Source organism: Mus caroli, chromosome 15, assembly GCF_900094665.2.
Source record: "Mus caroli chromosome 15, CAROLI_EIJ_v1.1, whole genome shotgun sequence".
NCBI lineage: Eukaryota > Metazoa > Chordata > Mammalia > Rodentia > Muridae > Mus > Mus caroli.
Genome location: NC_034584.1, coordinates 72557100 through 72573403, shown reverse-complemented (window position 1 = coordinate 72573403; position 16304 = coordinate 72557100). Strand labels below are relative to the sequence as shown.

At 53.3% G+C, this 16304-nt stretch overlaps 1 protein-coding gene across 2 annotated transcripts; it reads left to right on the top strand.

Annotated features, from left to right (window-relative positions):
- The first annotated feature begins 1227 nt into the window (after positions 1-1227).
- Positions 1228-14087, top strand: Rac2 (Rac family small GTPase 2). Of its 2 annotated transcripts, none has more exons than XM_021182985.1 (7): positions 1228-1400; positions 3312-3383; positions 7990-8107; positions 8541-8603; positions 9034-9193; positions 12875-13007; positions 13437-14087. In XM_021182985.1, exons 1-6 carry the CDS (start codon positions 1366-1368, stop codon positions 13003-13005), a joined length of 579 nt encoding a protein of 192 aa, XP_021038644.1. In that variant the 5' UTR covers positions 1228-1365; the 3' UTR covers positions 13006-13007; positions 13437-14087. The 2 variants fall into 2 exon arrangements, with proteins under 2 accessions (XP_021038644.1, XP_029326036.1); XM_029470176.1 differs by having other exon boundaries at positions 1246-1400; positions 13644-14087.
- Positions 14088-16304: the final 2217 nt, after the last annotated feature.

The window sequence follows — 16304 nt, the reverse complement described above, 5'->3', positions numbered from 1 at the left end:
ACTATGAAATGGTTATAGCAATTCACACTTGAAAAATCAAACACCGAACTTCTCCAAATAAATATAAGAGGGGAAAAAATACTCCAGTAGAGAAATGGACAAATACACAAATAGTAACTTGTGTAATAGGAAACTCAAAAGCCCAATAAACACCTACAAACACAAACGCCCAACAAAACACCTGCAAACACAAACGCCCAACCAAACACTTGTAAACACAAATGCCCAACAGAAGGCGAGTGTTTCAGCATCCCTATCAATCAGTTGATATCATCAAAATGGCAAGAAGCCTATGACAGTTTGTAGGTAGGATTTCTGGTTTGGAGTGGTTTCCCAGCTAGGATCTTGCTGTATCGCTGGCTCTGGCTGCCTTGGAACTCTCACTTTGAATCCTGGACTCAAGCTCCCAGCAATCCCTTTGTCTCAGCTTCCTGAATGCTTAGATTGCACCATGCTGTGAGAAGGTTTGGACTTGCCAAACTTCTACTAGCTTGCTCTACTGCATCTGTCCCTGACTCCTCCTCCTCCTCCTCCTCTTCTTCCTTCTCTTCCAACTCCTTCCCTTTTCCTTATCCTCCCTCCTCTCCTTCCACCTCCTCCTCTCCCTTTTCCTCCACTTCCTCCCCTCCCAATTCCCCCCTCTTCCTCCCCTTCCTCCTTTTCTCCCCTCTCCTCTACCTCTTCCCTTCTCTCTTTCCCTCCTCCTCCTTTGCCTTCTCTCTACACACTGGCCCCTGCTTAGGCAGCACCCCTGGGCCAACTTTGTTTGACATCACACATCATAGCCACCAGTTTTCCCTGCTGGTGACTCTGAGGTCACTCTGTAGCTCTCCCTTGGCCCATGTCTCCTGCCTTGCTCACAGCACCTGTGGTGTGGTTTGGTTCTCTACAGAGCAGGAACTCTAGGACAACCTGGCTTCCTGCAGTTTAGAGTCACCAGCTCCCAACACAATGCCTGATACACAGTAGGCACTCAAGTGTTTGCCCATGGGAGTCAGGCCAACTGACTTCTTGGAGGATGCAGATTCTTCGAGAGCAACTTTGTCCCTGCCCTGGGTTAGGAAGTGAGTCTTCAATTCCCTAGGGTGCCTGGGTTCCCTTTGGAGCCTAAGTCAGGTGCCCTTGGTGGCCTGGGCCCAACCTAGCACCTGTGGGGCCCCAGGTCCTCTTCCAGACCGCATGCTCCACCCCCTCAAGGCTGTGGGGCAGCAGCTTGGGTAAGTTCCTCTTCCGTTTCCTCCCGCCTCCTGAGCTGGGGTGCTGCTCCTCACTGCCGGGCACCTCCTAGCTACTCCAGACCACTGGTGTCCACAGCAACGCTCCTGGCCCCCAACTGTCATCCCTGGCTGCTGGGCCTCAGATGCAATGCAGGCCATCAAGTGTGTGGTGGTGGGCGATGGGTAAGTACCTGGCTGAATTGTCTCCCACCCCCTACCAAGATGCCTCTGAGATCCTCCCTCGTACACCCACAGATTCAGGGCTCCCAGGAGGTTCTGGGGAAAGTCGCTTCCTTTCCTTGTAAGGGCTTACAAGGAACATTTGGGGTGGGTCTGGACTGCTCCCTGTCCTTCAGCCTACCCCACTCCGGAAGCTACTTGGGTGGAGGGCCTGGACTGTGGGTGGGGTGCTGCTATTTGCCTGTACCATGAGAGCTGGGGCAGGGCTCCTACGGGGACCAGCATCAGTTCCGTTCAGGGTACAGGTACGAGGAGGGAAATCAGCAGCTTGACCTTCGGACCTTTGTTTCCCAGGCTGGCCCAGGCTCTAGTTGCTGTCTTGCTGGGCCTAGGGGACTTCTGGCAATCAATCTCCAAGCTTTCTGACTCTCAGTCCAGTCTCTGCTCTTAGGGGTGGGCTGGGCTGGCTTGAGAGAGGTGCCTGGCTGTCCTAGCTGCTGTATGTGATTGAACTTCATGTGGCAGGGAGACCCGTGTAAGGACATCAGAGGGCAGGCTGGCTGCAGCCCTGCTGAAGGCTGATAGTCATTGTCAGATCTTGGGACCACAGGCTCTCATAACCCAAGGCCTGAGTTTCTTCATGTGTCTCCCATATATTCCGACACATTAGGGTGCAGTCCTCAAGTCCATCTTGGGTCCCGCTAGATCCATCCTCACATGTACTAGATAGCCATCTTCAGTTCGAAACGGGGAGGGGCGGAGGCCTTGAGACCTTTCCTGGCTTAGGTCCCAAGGTCACACACACTTTGGCTCTGCTGGTGGCATAGGCTATCTACATCCTCAGCTGACTAGGTCCGACTTGGTCGCTGCTACAGCCGCCACTGCGCTAGGGTGTCAGCCGTTATCTGTGGCAGCTGCTCTGCTCACTTCTGCTTTGTGTCTGATCTCGGGGTGGGGGGTGGGGAGGGGACGCGGAGGGCCGGAAGTCAATGATTCTACGCATTCAAAGTTACCTGGGTGGCAGGCTGGGGCTTGAGGGTAGACGTTTAGGGGGCAGGGAAAACAGAGCAACCTCCTCGAGTGGGAAGTGACTTAACGGAATTGAACTGGGGAAGGCCCAGAGCTGTCCCTCTGGCTTCTCAGCTTCCTGCTGAATGACCTGGGTGACCTCCCAGCTTGGCAGGGAGATAGCTTAAATGGTGGTCATCTCCATTTGTCCCATTTCTCTTTTGTGTGTGGTCACCGGGCTATGGCTCTCTGTATGATCTGTCTTCCACCAACCCTACTTACCATCACAGAGTTCGTTTTACAGGTGGGAAAGACCAAAACTCCGAGAAGTTATATAACCTGCCTTGGGGGCAGAGGATTTGAACCCAGGCCTCTCTGACTTCAAAGAGGGGCGATGGGCAGTCCCTAACAGTCATTAGTTGGTGCCACTTCTATGGCACCGGGTTCAGTGTCTTAGAAGTATCAGTTATTTTACTGGGAAGATGGGCTTGTCCTTGTTGTCTACATGGGGAAACTGAGGTACAAGGCGCTTAGATGACTTGCAAAGTTGTGTAGATGGCAAATGATGGAGGCAGGATCTGAAGCTCAAGAGAGACGTGTGACAGTCTTACTCAGGTCTCCAGGGTCCTCTGCTAGGCCCCATGGTCATCTGTGCCTGTCACCTGTATCCCACACACTGGTACATATACAGTACTGGAGTTCTCCTCAGATGCGTGGCTCACACCCATGGCTAAGACTGAAGTCAGAGTCTTTATGGGCAGTGCAGGGGGTAGAGCACACTGGTAAGGGGTGTCTGGGGTTGGGAGACTGGAGCCTGGGTACAGTTCCTGCCTCCCCTTCATCTTGACCTTGGTGAAGGGGAGCTATGACCTTGGTCTCTCCTGCATCTTGTCTCTTGTCTTTCAGAGCTGTGGGCAAGACGTGTCTTCTCATCAGCTACACCACCAACGCCTTCCCTGGAGAATACATCCCTACTGTGTGAGTGACATCTTGGGGGCTGTCCCCTGTGGGTGCCTGAGATCAAGTAGGCTGGTAAGGCTAGAGAGACTCTCCACTGTGGGGAAGCTGGCTGGTGATCCGACATGCAACTCGGTGACTTATGCCAAGTCTTAGCATGTATGCTAAGGAGGCAGAGGCTCCCGAAGGCAGAGGGACTGTGGTGTGGGAAGGTGTAAAAGGACAGGAAGGAAGATGTCTTTCAAGCCAGCCAGGAGGAGAAAGAGGGGTGGAGATGGGCTATGGAGGTGAGGGAGGAGGAGGACCTCAGAAACTTAGCAGCAGTCTCTGGGGACCCATGTGCTGGGGTGGGGGCAGTGCTAGATGTGGTCTGTGGGAAGCCTATCTTCTGGTGTAGGATGTAGCCATCGGCTCCCACATGATACACAAGGGGTCCGCAAGTGTCAGAAGAGACTCAGAGCATCCTGATACTCACAGAGCAGCTCCTCAGCTTTCTGCATAGATTTCAAGCTCTTCAAGTATCCCCCAATCTCCCCTTCTAGAGATGTTACCCACTGTTTTGCCTTTTTGGATCAACGATCCTTAGGCAAACCTACCGCAGGACCTTTGCACCAACTCTTCACCTTGCCAGAAATGCCCAGGGGTGATTTCCTGTCTCATTCTCATACCTACACCCTTTAGGCCTATCCATGGTGGCCCCTGGAAGCCTTCAAGGCTAAAGTCCTGTCAATCGCCAGAGGAGCTTGCCAGCTCTCTCTCAAGACCAAGGACCCATATGTTGAGAAGGCCTTGGCTTCTCAACAAGGTGGTTGACATATTGTGTAATATACCTATGTCTCATACGTGATATCTGTGCTTTGAGGTGACAAGATCTAGAGAAGTCTTCACCACTAGCATCTAGTTAGAATGCCTTTGGGTTGGTGGCCCTGTACAGGATACCACACTAGTGATTGCACTGGGTCCTCATGGGAAATGGGTGTTACAATATCCTGATGGCCAATAGCAGCTATGAGGCTTGTCCCCCTGGGTCACTCAGCCTGTCTGCCTTCAGCATCTCACCGGGGCCTTCATTTTTATCTTCATGGAAGCCCTGCCTGGAGTAGAAAGCAGAGGTATACAGAGGGATAGTGTCCTGAGCCCAAAGCCTCCCACACTATCAAAGGAGCCACCACCCAACCAGTGCCAAACCAAGGCTCCGCTCCAAGTCCCTAGTCCGGCTCTATAGGGATCCCTTTCTGGAACAGAGGATTCAGCTGCCTCTAATACCTGGCTAAGCTGAAGGACCCAGCAGAGGGCAGCCAGAGGGGCTGGGCAGGCAGCTGGACACCGATTTCTGCCCAGCTGCATCCTGATTTGAATGAAGACTAAAAAGTTCCCTGGTACACAAAGCGTGAATGACTCCTGCCGTTAGGCTTATAAGTCAGAGAGGACTGAGGCTAGACCTGAGCAAGAACAGGAACAAAGGGGATTGTGGCTGAAGGCCACTGTCACCAGGTGTGCTGATGCTGTTCTTGTCCCTGAGTCAAGGCCCTAGCCTGCCTTTACTGGCTCAGGCAGCCCTGGAGAACCCACTTACTCAAGGATTTCAAAGCAACCACTTTTCCTCTGAGCCCACGAGCTCAGTTTCCTTTTCTACCAGAGGCAAGCCCTGGACTGGGAGATCTGAGCCTTGGGAAGCAGTATCCCTGTGAGGAGGTGGGAGGTGGAAGTCAGAGGCTTTCCAGTGTCCTAGTGGCCCATACTGACAGACCGCACTGCTGGCCAGCCGGTCAGGTGCCGAGGACCCTCAGGTCTGTCCACGATCAATCACCATGTGCTGTTTAGGTGGTAGCTGGGGCCGGGCTGCCACTGGGACTTCCTCCTCTCAGATGAACTTTCTTCCAATGAGGTTGGCACACATAGTCTCAGATGGGGACACCTGCCTGAGAATGGTTCTATGTCAAGTGTTAGGGACACAGAGGCGTGACAGCAGCTCCGTGCCTTCGGGCGCTGTGATGTGGGCTCCCATCCTGTCTCCTTCCTGACTCTGCCCAACTGAAGCCCACATAAACTTTAACCTTTTAGTTTTGTTTTTCACTTTTGTGGTAGGATATATACTCAGGCTGGCCTTGAGTTTGTAGCTATCCTCCTGTCTCAGTCTCCCCAACAGCCAGGTTCCAGGTACATTTTGTAGGGTTCTTTTGGTTGGTTTGTCGTGTGGTTCAGGGTGGTCTGAAACTCATTGTGTGGATGAGATTGACCTTGAACCCCTGATCCTCCTGCCTCCACCTCTGGAGTGCTGGGATTACAGATGTGTACCGTCACATCTGGTTTTATGGGGTACCGAGCACACCGAGTCCCTAGATAAATCTTTTTTATTTAATTTATGAATTTATTTATTTTCCCCTAGATGAACTTTTAAAAGAAGAACTTAGCTAGAGCCTCAACCTGGCCCAAACCCTTCATCTGGCCCCCCTTTATGCTTAAAATCCAGTACAAGGGGTTATCAAAGCCCCCCAAGTTCCACCTCACCTGCCCCATCTCTTCCAGCTGTTCAGTCCTGTCCACAATCTCCTGGGCTCTCTTGGCTCCCTGCTCTCCCTCAGAGAGCCCCTGAGCACAGCCCCCTTTCTGACAGTGTTCCCTGTCTGCTGCAGCCCACCCCTCCCACTTTATGTCTTACCCACTGAGAACTCTTCAGGGCTGGGGCAGAGCCGTGCGGGGCCAGGAGGCTGGTATATCTAGCTCACTCCTGATTCTAGCACAGAGTACCAGTTTCTAGACCGTCACACAGCAGCTGCTGGTAGTGGGCAGAGCACCCTGGCTGGTGGGTGGAGCCTGTCCAGTGCTCTGCCAACCCTCTGCTGTTCATTTGCTGGCGCCCCCTAATGGATATCGTAAGAAGAGCAGCCACTTTCCATGCTTCTGAGCCGACCTGGGGCCTCAGTTTCCTCTCTGGTCTCCTGGGTCATGTGAGACTCCAAGGCCTAATACACGTAGGGAATCCCCTTCCACCTGACCAAGGAAGGCACTTGAAGGGCGCTTTGAAAGGTCCTGACCGTTCCCTACCTTCTCTGCGTGTCCTGAAAGCTCAGAGGAGCCAAAAAGACAGATGCCTTTGCCTCAAGGCATCTTGGGACGATAGAGGGTCCTGATGTCTCCAGCTTGCCAGAACCCCACACAGCTAAGGCACTTGCCTTCTTACCTTGACCGCCCTTGTCTCCCAGAAGGTTCTCCTGAGACTCACAAGGATGCTTCCCAGAGTAGGCACACAGCAGCCCTAATGTGCCGACCACCTATTCTGGACTAGCTTTAGGGCAGAAAGTAACAAGCTGGATCCCCCTGTTCCCCACCCCCCAGGAATGTAATTAGTGGGGCTGCCCTGGCTGAGGCAGAAAAGTCTCCCTGGAGTGATGCAAAGAGTCCTGTTGAGGGTGAGAAGCAAGTTAGGATACGTGGGACTGTCCTACTTGGGTAAGCTGGAATAAGAAGGAGTATTTCTCCAGATGTCAGTGTGGGCAACCTCAGGGGGTGGGTGGTGTGAGCCTGCTGGGTGAAGGAAGAGCAGACAGAGAAGCTAGGAGCTCGAGGTCTTAGTGAACCCTGACATGAGACAAGGAGTGGGTGCATGTGTGAGCTCAGGGAGGTCGGATGATCTCTAGACCCAGGGGCAGGCAATGAAGGTGTCCCTAAAATCACGGCTACGGCAGGGCATAGTGAGCCTGCTGGACACAGCTTGTCCCTTAGGTTGGTCACTCACTGGCTATGTGACCTCAGGTGAGTCACGAAGCCTCTCTGATCCTGGTTTCGCTCCACCTTCTTCCACCGTACCATGAGGGGCCTGTTCTTTTAACCTAGGTATGCGATTATACTTTTGTAGAACACTGGGCTGGAACACCCCCATGGCTTCAGAGTGTTCCCTGTCCCAACACGAGCTTGCTGGGCTCCTAATCTAGTGTATGGCCCACACCAATACAAGGCTCAGACATGTCTATGGGTCCAGAACTGATGTCTGTCTGTCCCTTAGAACTGGCTCTAGCACAGTCACTTGTCACATGAGTGGAGAGTGGGTCATCTGCTGCTTCCTGCCCCTCCAGGAGGCTCAGGACCTCCCTTCACCTTCCCAAAGACCTGCCAGGAGAACAGCTCACTGGTGCTGGCCTGGCTGGGCTCTGTCTCCTTCCTGTTTCCCTCTGACAGCTTCCCAAGTACACCTTGCACCGCCTCTCTCGCCCAGTATTGGCTTCAGGGAGACCCAGCTTAACTCAGGGACAAGCCGTCACTCAATAGACACCGTGCAACCCACGCTAGGTGTCCTGCATAAGGGAAGATTAAGTTCACTCTGATCAACCTCGGAAAGAATCTCACACAACCCAGCAATCCCCTTTCCCAGGGACGAGAAAGGGAGGCAGAAAACAAACAAACAAATAAACAAACAAACAAACACAGCTGATCAAGACGGTCATGCTCTTTGTTTACTTGTACTTAAGGCGTTTGTAATAGTATCCATTAGTTGTGGAAACAGCCAGTTGCACGGTGCTGTGTGACTTTGGGCTGGTCACAGTCCCTCTCTGAGTCCTGGCCTCGGGAGAACAACACTGGCCTGGGCTGGGTTCGAGGCTGACCCATTCCTTCCTGCTCCTTACAGATTTGACAACTACTCAGCCAATGTGATGGTGGACAGTAAGCCCGTGAACCTGGGGCTGTGGGATACCGCAGGTCAGGAGGACTATGACCGCCTCCGGCCGCTCTCCTACCCACAGACAGTGCGTACCCACCCCCTGTGCCTCCTTGTGGTCCCTGTCTTGATCCTGTTCCATTTACTTCTGATGGCCTTCAGGCCAGCAGTGTCTGCTCAGCCCTGAGTCTCCCTTTGAGGCCTGTGGGGGGGGGGAGGGGCAGAGCTAGGGTCCTCCTCAGACTGTGCTCCCTCAGCCATGCTGCCCCGAGTATCACCATGCCCTGAGATGCTAGCCTTTCTCAGTGTGTGCCAGGCAGGGGCCAGTGTGCCTGGAACTGGAGTAGGCAGGTGGCCTGCTGCAGGGGACTCTGTGGCTTCTGGGTCCCTAGAGCTGGGCTTTCTACCCCTAGGGCAAAGGGGAGTGCGGTACGGCAGGTAGATGGTTATGGGAGCCGAGGGAGGGTTTCCCAGACAGGACTCTGGCCTCCCTGTGCTAACCTGCCCTGTTCTGTATTTAGGATGTATTTCTCATCTGCTTCTCGCTAGTCAGCCCAGCCTCCTATGAGAATGTCCGTGCCAAGGTGAGCCACAAGTGGCCTGGGAAGGGTGCTGAGGAAAGGGGAATGGGCAGTTAAGGTCTATCCTGGGTTAGGAGAGGCCAGGGGAGAGAGGGTCACTAGTACCACACGGGACCAATGAGGGGAGAGTCTCCCTGGGCTGTGTGTGTGGGGAGGGGTGGGGCAGTGAGGGTTCCTCCTGCCTCTGAGCCCTGTCCCTTTGTCTATCCAACCTCGTGCCTCTTCTTATCAACACACAAACTCGCCTGACTCTTATCTCCAAAAGAAGTCTTGCCATTTTTTTTTGTTTTTGCATGCCTGCTCAGATCCTGCTCTGCCTTGTGACCCTCCTGCTGGGGGTGGGGGCGGCTCTTACCCCCCTTTTCCTGGTGCCTTGGGCGTCTTTGCCCCACTCCCCGCTGCTCCCTCTCACTCTCCACTCCCCCACCTCCAGTGGTTCCCTGAGGTACGGCACCACTGCCCCAGCACCCCCATCATCCTGGTGGGTACCAAGCTGGACCTTCGCGATGACAAGGACACCATCGAGAAGCTGAAGGAGAAGAAGCTGGCTCCCATCACCTACCCGCAGGGCCTGGCACTGGCCAAGGATATTGGTATGGGGTTTGAGCTCAGAGAGAGAGAGGGTATCTGGGGGTTGGAGGTGCCTGAACACAGCCTTGTCTTAGCGCTATGCTGTGTGGTCAAACTCTGTTCTCCCAACCATTGTACCAGCTGTGTGACCTGGGCTGGTCCCTTGGCCTCTCTATGCCTGTGTTTCTCTGTCACAAAGGTATAACAGCAGTGATGGCTTCTGCCATGTCGGTGCCTGGGTAAAATGACTTGGTCCACGGTCCCAGAGCATCACGTCATGGGATGGGAGGCATAGCCTATGATTGCTTGGAGCACAGGTAGCCAAATCAAATTGGGCTGTTTCTGGAAGGCTTTCTGGAGAAGGTGTCCCTGCTGGGGACTTCAGGGTGACTCAGTCCTTTGTGCCTGGCCCTCACCTCCCTGTCTTTGCTCATCCTGACTTTCCACCAGTCACTCTTTGTCTCCAGGGACCAGGCAGAGGAGACTTGATCCTTCAAAGTCACCCAGCTGGGGGAAGAGTGGTAGCTGGGATCAAAAGGATGGAGGATGGTTGCTGGCTAGGCCAGTGGGGACACTTGCCCCGCCAAGCACTCCATCGCCAGGAGACCTGACTCTGGGTCTAGCCTCTCCTGTGGTGTCCTTCTTAGGCAGAACTACCAGCTTAGATCTGATCTCTACCCAGCCCTGTACCTCTTCCTCTGCAGGAAGGGAAGGGAGGGGCTCTTCACAGGAAGAGAAACCGCAGCCTTCTTGTGGCTGTCATGGCCACCTCCCCAGGGGCCTCGCTGCTGCTTCTCCCAGGGCCTCAGCTTCACACATGTCAGGGACGGTCCCAGCCTTCTCTTCTTCACCAGCCTGCCCCCAGAGGGAAGTCTGCATTGATTTGGGGGTGTTAGGGAATAAACCTAGGACTTCGCTCACACTAGACTAGTACTCTACCACTGAGCTACCCTCCCCCTTCCCCTTAGAGTTTTCTCACCTCTCAAGGCACAGCCCATCATGTGGAAATGACACAGCAGCAGGGATGTGAGGCAGCTTGTCACAATTCACGGTCTGGGTGCAGACAGAGAGTTAAGATATTTTAATTTATTCTTGGACAATTTCATACATGGTGAACAACCTGTCTTGATTATATTCACCTTGAACCCTCCCCCACTCTCCTCTGGCACCTGACACATGCCCATCTTTCCTTCATGTCCTGGGTATGCGTGTGCTTGTGTGCATGTGTGTGCATGTGTGACATGGTGTAGTATGTGTATGTGAGAGTGTGATGTGTGTAGTGTGCATGCATGTGTATATGTTATGTGTGTGTGTGTATGTGTGTGTGTGTGGTGAATGTGTGTGCATGTGGTGTGGGTGTGTGTGTGAGTGATGTGTGGTGTGTATGTGGTATGTGTGTGTGTGATGTGTGGTATGTGTGTGATGTATGTGTATGTGGTGGTATATGTGGTGTGTGTGATGTGTGGTGTATATATGTGATGTGTGTGTGTGTGTGATTTGTGTGTATGTGGTGGTGTATGTGCTCTGTGTGTGTGTGTATGTGGTGTGTATGTGGTATGTGTGGTGTGTGTGTGGTATGTGTGGTGTGTGTGTGTGTGTATGTGGTGGTGTATGTGTATGTGTGGGGTGTGGGTGATGTGATTGTGAGTGTGTGTGTGTGTGTTTGTGTGTGTGGTGTGTGTGGTGTATGTGGTGTGTGTGTAGTGAAGGTGTGTGTGTGTGTGGTGTATGTGGTGTGTGTGTAGTGAAGGTGTGTGTGTGTGTAGTGAAGGTGTGTAGTGAAGGTGTGTGTGTGTGTGTGTGTGTGTGTGTGTACCCCATTGACTCCAGTTAGAGTTGCCTGCTGGAATGTCCAACTCTGGTGGCTTTGGCTTTGCACAGATCTTTGTCATAGCTGCTGTGAATGCATGTCCAGAAGACATCCCCAGCCCTCTATGGCTCTTTGGTTCTTTTTGCTCCATCTTGCTCAGTGTTCCTTAACCTTGGGGTGGGATGGGGGTGTGTGATGATGGTGTGCCATTAGGACTGGGCACTCAGTAATCACTTAGTCTCCGCACCAATATGAGTCTCTGCATTGACTGTGGCCCACTGCAGAGCAAAGGCTCTCAGCCCAAGGTTATCTGTCCTCTCCCCTCCCCTTCCTTTTGTTCCCTCTCCTCTCCTCCCCTGCCCTTGCTTGGCTCACTGTGAAGCCTAAGCTAGCCTCCAATTTATATAAACTGCCCTCCTCAGAGTCTCTGGTGCTGGATTTATAGGCCTCATTCACCAGCCACTCTTGGCCATACTTCTTCCTCAAAGTGTGTGTTCTCCAGTGACAGGACCCTGTAACTGGGATCTGTTCCTTCCTGCATCACTGATTGCCTGTGAGCTTCCCCTCTCTGGGTCTTATACTTTGAGTGCATGCATGTGTGTGTGTGTCTATGTGTATGTGTGTGTGTGATATGTGGAGTGTGTATGTGGAGTGTATGTGTGTATGGTATGTGGAGTGTATGTGTGTGTGGTATGTGGAATGTGTGTGTGTGTGGTTTATGTAGTGTGTGTGGTATGACGAGTGTGTATGTGGAATGTGTGTGTGTGTGTGATATGTGGAGTGTGTATGTGGAGTGTATGTGTATGTGTGCTCTACAGCCTGTGACATTTCTCCCTGAGGCTGTTTCATCCTTTGTGGGGAGCTGAAAGCCCCTCCCTTGCAGCTGCTGTGGGGATGGGCAGGTGAATGTTCCAGCTGTATGCCTAGGGACCCAGGTTCAGAGTGCCTCACTGCTGGTCACCACAAGAATGGGGAACCCGAGGGACAGAGGCCATGAGCCCCCACCCAGAGTCCTCTCTGGAACAAACAGCTGGATGCCAGGGTAGGACCCTGGCTTCATCTTCTCAGGGGGAATATGGAGCCTTGAGAACTTTCCAGGAACAAGAAGCACCTGGTGTGACTGCACAGGGTCTGACTTCCTGAAGCTCCATTTCCGCCTGGCTGCCATGACCCGTTTCCCAAGCCCTGGCTTCAGTGGCTTCCTCTCCAGGGGTGGGCCTGTGGCTGCTCTGCGCTGGGCCCACTGAGGCGGGGAGAGCCACCAGTTCCTCACAGCTGTCAGAAGTGCCTGCCCCAGAAAGGAAAGCAGAAGGAGTCAGAGAGGTCACCGGCCTCCCTTCCTTCCCCTTTCCTTCCTCGGGACACTGCATCTCCCAGCCTCTGTGTCAGGGCTCTGGGCTCAGGTTGCAGGGGCTGGGTAGCCATGCAGATGCCACCAGGGCCCTGTCCTTTGGAGGGCACAGAAGAGCTCACTATTTTCATCTCCTTACTGAGTTTCCCTGGGGCAGGCAGGTCCCACAGCTGCTGTTATGGTTTGCCCATAAATTGGGGTGTGACTAAATGATAGATGTATTGGGGTTTCCTCATACCCGCTCAGAGGTGTCAGCTCCATGAGAAAGGCCGTGGGGAACTTGGCCACTGAAGCAGGTCCTCTCCACCTTCCAAACAAAGGGTCCTGTGTCCTGGGGTCTTTCACCATTCCCACTGAGTCTACAAGAAGATGAAGTACAGAGAGGCATATTCCCACTCGGGTGATACTCCCCACTTGAGTGATACTCCCTGTTTGGGTGATACTCTCCACTCAAGTGATACTCCCTACTTGGGTGATACTCCCCTCTCAGGTTGACACAGCTTCTCCATGACTCAGGCCCTTGCTCCCCCTGTCTCTCCTCAGATTCAGTCAAGTACTTGGAATGTTCTGCACTCACCCAGCGAGGCCTGAAGACTGTCTTCGATGAGGCAATCCGCGCAGTCCTCTGCCCACAGCCCACACGACAGCAGAAGCGCCCCTGCAGCCTGCTCTAGGGGTATTACACCTCTCCTCTGCTGCTGGAAGGGCACCCTGCCCCTGGGCCCAGCCCTCAGGTCACTGAGAGTAAAGTTAGATCAGGACAGAGGGCCATGGGTACCTAGGTAGCCTCAGTTTCCCCTCTTTGTCACTACCTGTGAAGAGTCTTCCTGGACGGATACAACCCAAGCAAGCCAGAACCTGCCCAATGCCCTAAGCCAAGACACAAGAGCTGCCTGGCTCGCATTAAGCCTGTCCTTGTCACAAAAACCTAATGACGCCAGAGAACCCCAACCATACCCTGGGAAGGATACATGGGGGTCTGTGGGAGGAATGGAAGAGAGTTCTGGGGCAGGCAGAAATTGAAAGCAGCCATGGGCCCGGATGGCCCTGAGCTGGGATGTCCTTGTCTGTCCTCGGCACTGACCCCCTGCTGTCTCCCTTCCAGGTGTCACCCCAGTCCTCCCATCCTGATGGTCCTGACCCTCCAGGGCCCCCACCATAGCTCAGTGATGTGCTGGTGGGATTGCTGTTTCTCCATGTGGCGTTCCTTCCCAGTTAGCTGCAGAACTTGCCTCTCTCCTCCACGGAGGTCCCTGGGGATGGGCGGATGTTCATAGGCCACATCCAATTTGGGATGCTCCTATGTTCCCAGGGACCATCAGGGACCCCCAAGACGCAGCCATCCATCCTCGTACAGAGTCATACGCCCACCTGCTCCAGGCCTTCCTGACGCCTCTCTTGAAGCTTCCAGTCTCCATGGCCTGCCTCTACTGTGTTCGCCATGTTGGGACACCTCCTTCCCTGAACCAAAGGGAGAGATGTGGAAATCTGCTCCTCTGTTCTCCTTTTCCAGAAAAGCACAGAACAAATCTATTTCAGTAAGAAATAGATTTCTCTCATCTGCCCAGCCAAGTGAGGGTCTGAGCTCAGCCAACCCCTACTGTCTCTCGAGACCTCCTACTCTACTTGAAGGGTAGAGCTGCTCCTTCTTGGGACTGTCCACTCCACCTGCCAGTCAGGACCTGATCCATAGCAAATGGAAAACACAGTTCTCTTGCTTACACAGAAAATAAATGTGTTGATTCTTTTGGTGGAAGTGCAGTGAGTTCAGGCACAGTTTGATCAAGGTGGGGCGAAGGGATCAGATGACACCACGGAGCCTGGCTTCCTGTCCGTTTTGGGTCTGCCTGCTGCTGCTAGGCTCATTTTTCTGGCCATTGATTCTTGGGACTTGATCCTCTGAGGTCAAGTTCAGGTGACGTCTGCCCCAGGCAAGCTCTAAGGAAGGGTCACTCTGGTTGGACGAGCTTGTCTTAGGCCCACCTTCAATCACACAAGTGTGTCAGAGAGAGGCTGCACTGTGGCTGGCTGTGAGTTATGTTAGAGCCAGGAGCAGAGGTGATGCCAAGAAGCTGGGGTATAGAATGGGTGTGTGTGGTGTTGGGGGAATAAATTCTTTAGGGAACAACCTTCTTAAAACTGGGTGGGTATCCAGTAGCTAGGGTCCTATAACCCCGACTGTCAGAGATCACGGTAAGTGTCCTTTCTACCATCACCAGGGACAGTTTCTGCCCCAGCTGGCACTAAGAAAAACATACCTTTTCATTTGTTTTTTGTTTGTTTGTTTGTTTGTTTGTTTTGTTTGTTTTGTTTTGTTTTTGAGACAGGGTTTCTCTGTGTAGCTCTGGCTGTCCTGGAACTCACTTTGTAGACCAGGCTGTCCTCGAACTCAGAAATCTGCCTGCCTCTGCCTCCCAAGTGCTGGGATTAAAGGCGTGCGCCACCACTGCCCAGCTCATTTGTTTTTGAGATAAGACTTTATTATATAGCCTGGGCTGACTTCAGACCTGCCATCCTCCTGCCTCAGCTTCCTAAATGCTGGGTTTACAGATGTACACTTCCGTGCCTGGATAAGGTTGAAATTCTTACTAGAGAGTTCTATGGAAGTCGATGTGGTGTCCATATTGGGCACTCAGGGCCTGGGCCTGAGACAGTCCTACCTACATCTTCCCTGAATTATCAATCTATGGTCAAGACCGTGGCACTGTCTGAGCTTCCACGTCCTTCTCCCAACACACTTTTGATGGCCTGTCTGTGTCAGGTGCTACCATAGTCTCAGAGATTCAGTGACATATGTGTTGTTCTCAACCCCACCCCCAACCCCCAGGCCCCGAGTCTCCGAAAGGCTGAGAGAAAATGGCTCCCCCTGACATTGGAAAGCTAGCCCAAAGGAGCTCAGCATCTTCATTTTCTGTCTCCAAGAGTTCCAGAACTGCCCCCCCAACTCCCCCCCCCCATTTAAGAGACTCCACCTCTGGAGGGGCTTGGCCCAGTGAGGGAAGCTTCTGTCTGTTCTTACCTTGGCTCACAGGAGGGCAAGATTTCTCTGACACAGAAAGAAAGGTTTTAAGCCCATAGGTGCTGTGTTCTCCAGCACGGCTGAGAGGATCTGCACCCCCATCGCTTTGAGGAGTTAAAGACCTGGGGTGCAACCAGAGTCCCTCTTCTAGCTCTCTGCTCCTTTTCTGCATGATACTAAGCAAAACCTTACATGATTCAAAACCGTAGATCTAAACCCAGAACCATTCAAACTAAGCCTCTAAGTAGCTAAACCTCCCCCCCCCCGCCCCCTCCTGTAGGCGGCAAAGCCCAGGCTGTTACCTTGAGCCTCTGTGTGAGTTGTTGAGCACACAGCCAGCCCACTGTCACCTTGACAGCTTATTTCACCCAGATCTCAGCTTTCACTTTAATCTGAATAAAGTCCCCGATACTTTTGCAATTTGTGTGAAATTTTATTTCGGTTCCTTGACTAAGAGGCCAAGAACTGAGAAAACCCTGACCGGACTCCACACCACCACTAGTGACCTTTCTTCTCCTCTGTTACCCGCCCACCCAGGCCCAGTCCCTGCGCGCCTTAAACTCCCCTGTGTGCTGGGGTGGGCTCCTGCTGTGGGTGTTTAGCTCCCCCCAGCTGCCCTTGGGTCTTTGCCTTACCCCAAGAGTAATGACATGAAATACCCCTTCCGCCCCCTCACCACACATGTAACCCCAGTCCTGCATTTGATCACTTGGGGTGCTGCTCGCCATTGCAGAGGAGGAAACAGGGCCTGGAAAGCATAGGGGTCAGTGCTCTGATGGACAAAGCAGCCTGACCCCTCCTGCCCCTCCCCGCCCTGCCCCTTCTGCTTGTCTCACCCCTCCTTCCCTCTTCCAACCCCCCTACCTTCTCTTACCTTTGCTAACCCTCCCACTCCTCTCTCCCTCTCCCACCCCTCCTGCCCCTCCCCCATTCCTCTCTCCTTGCCTACAGAAT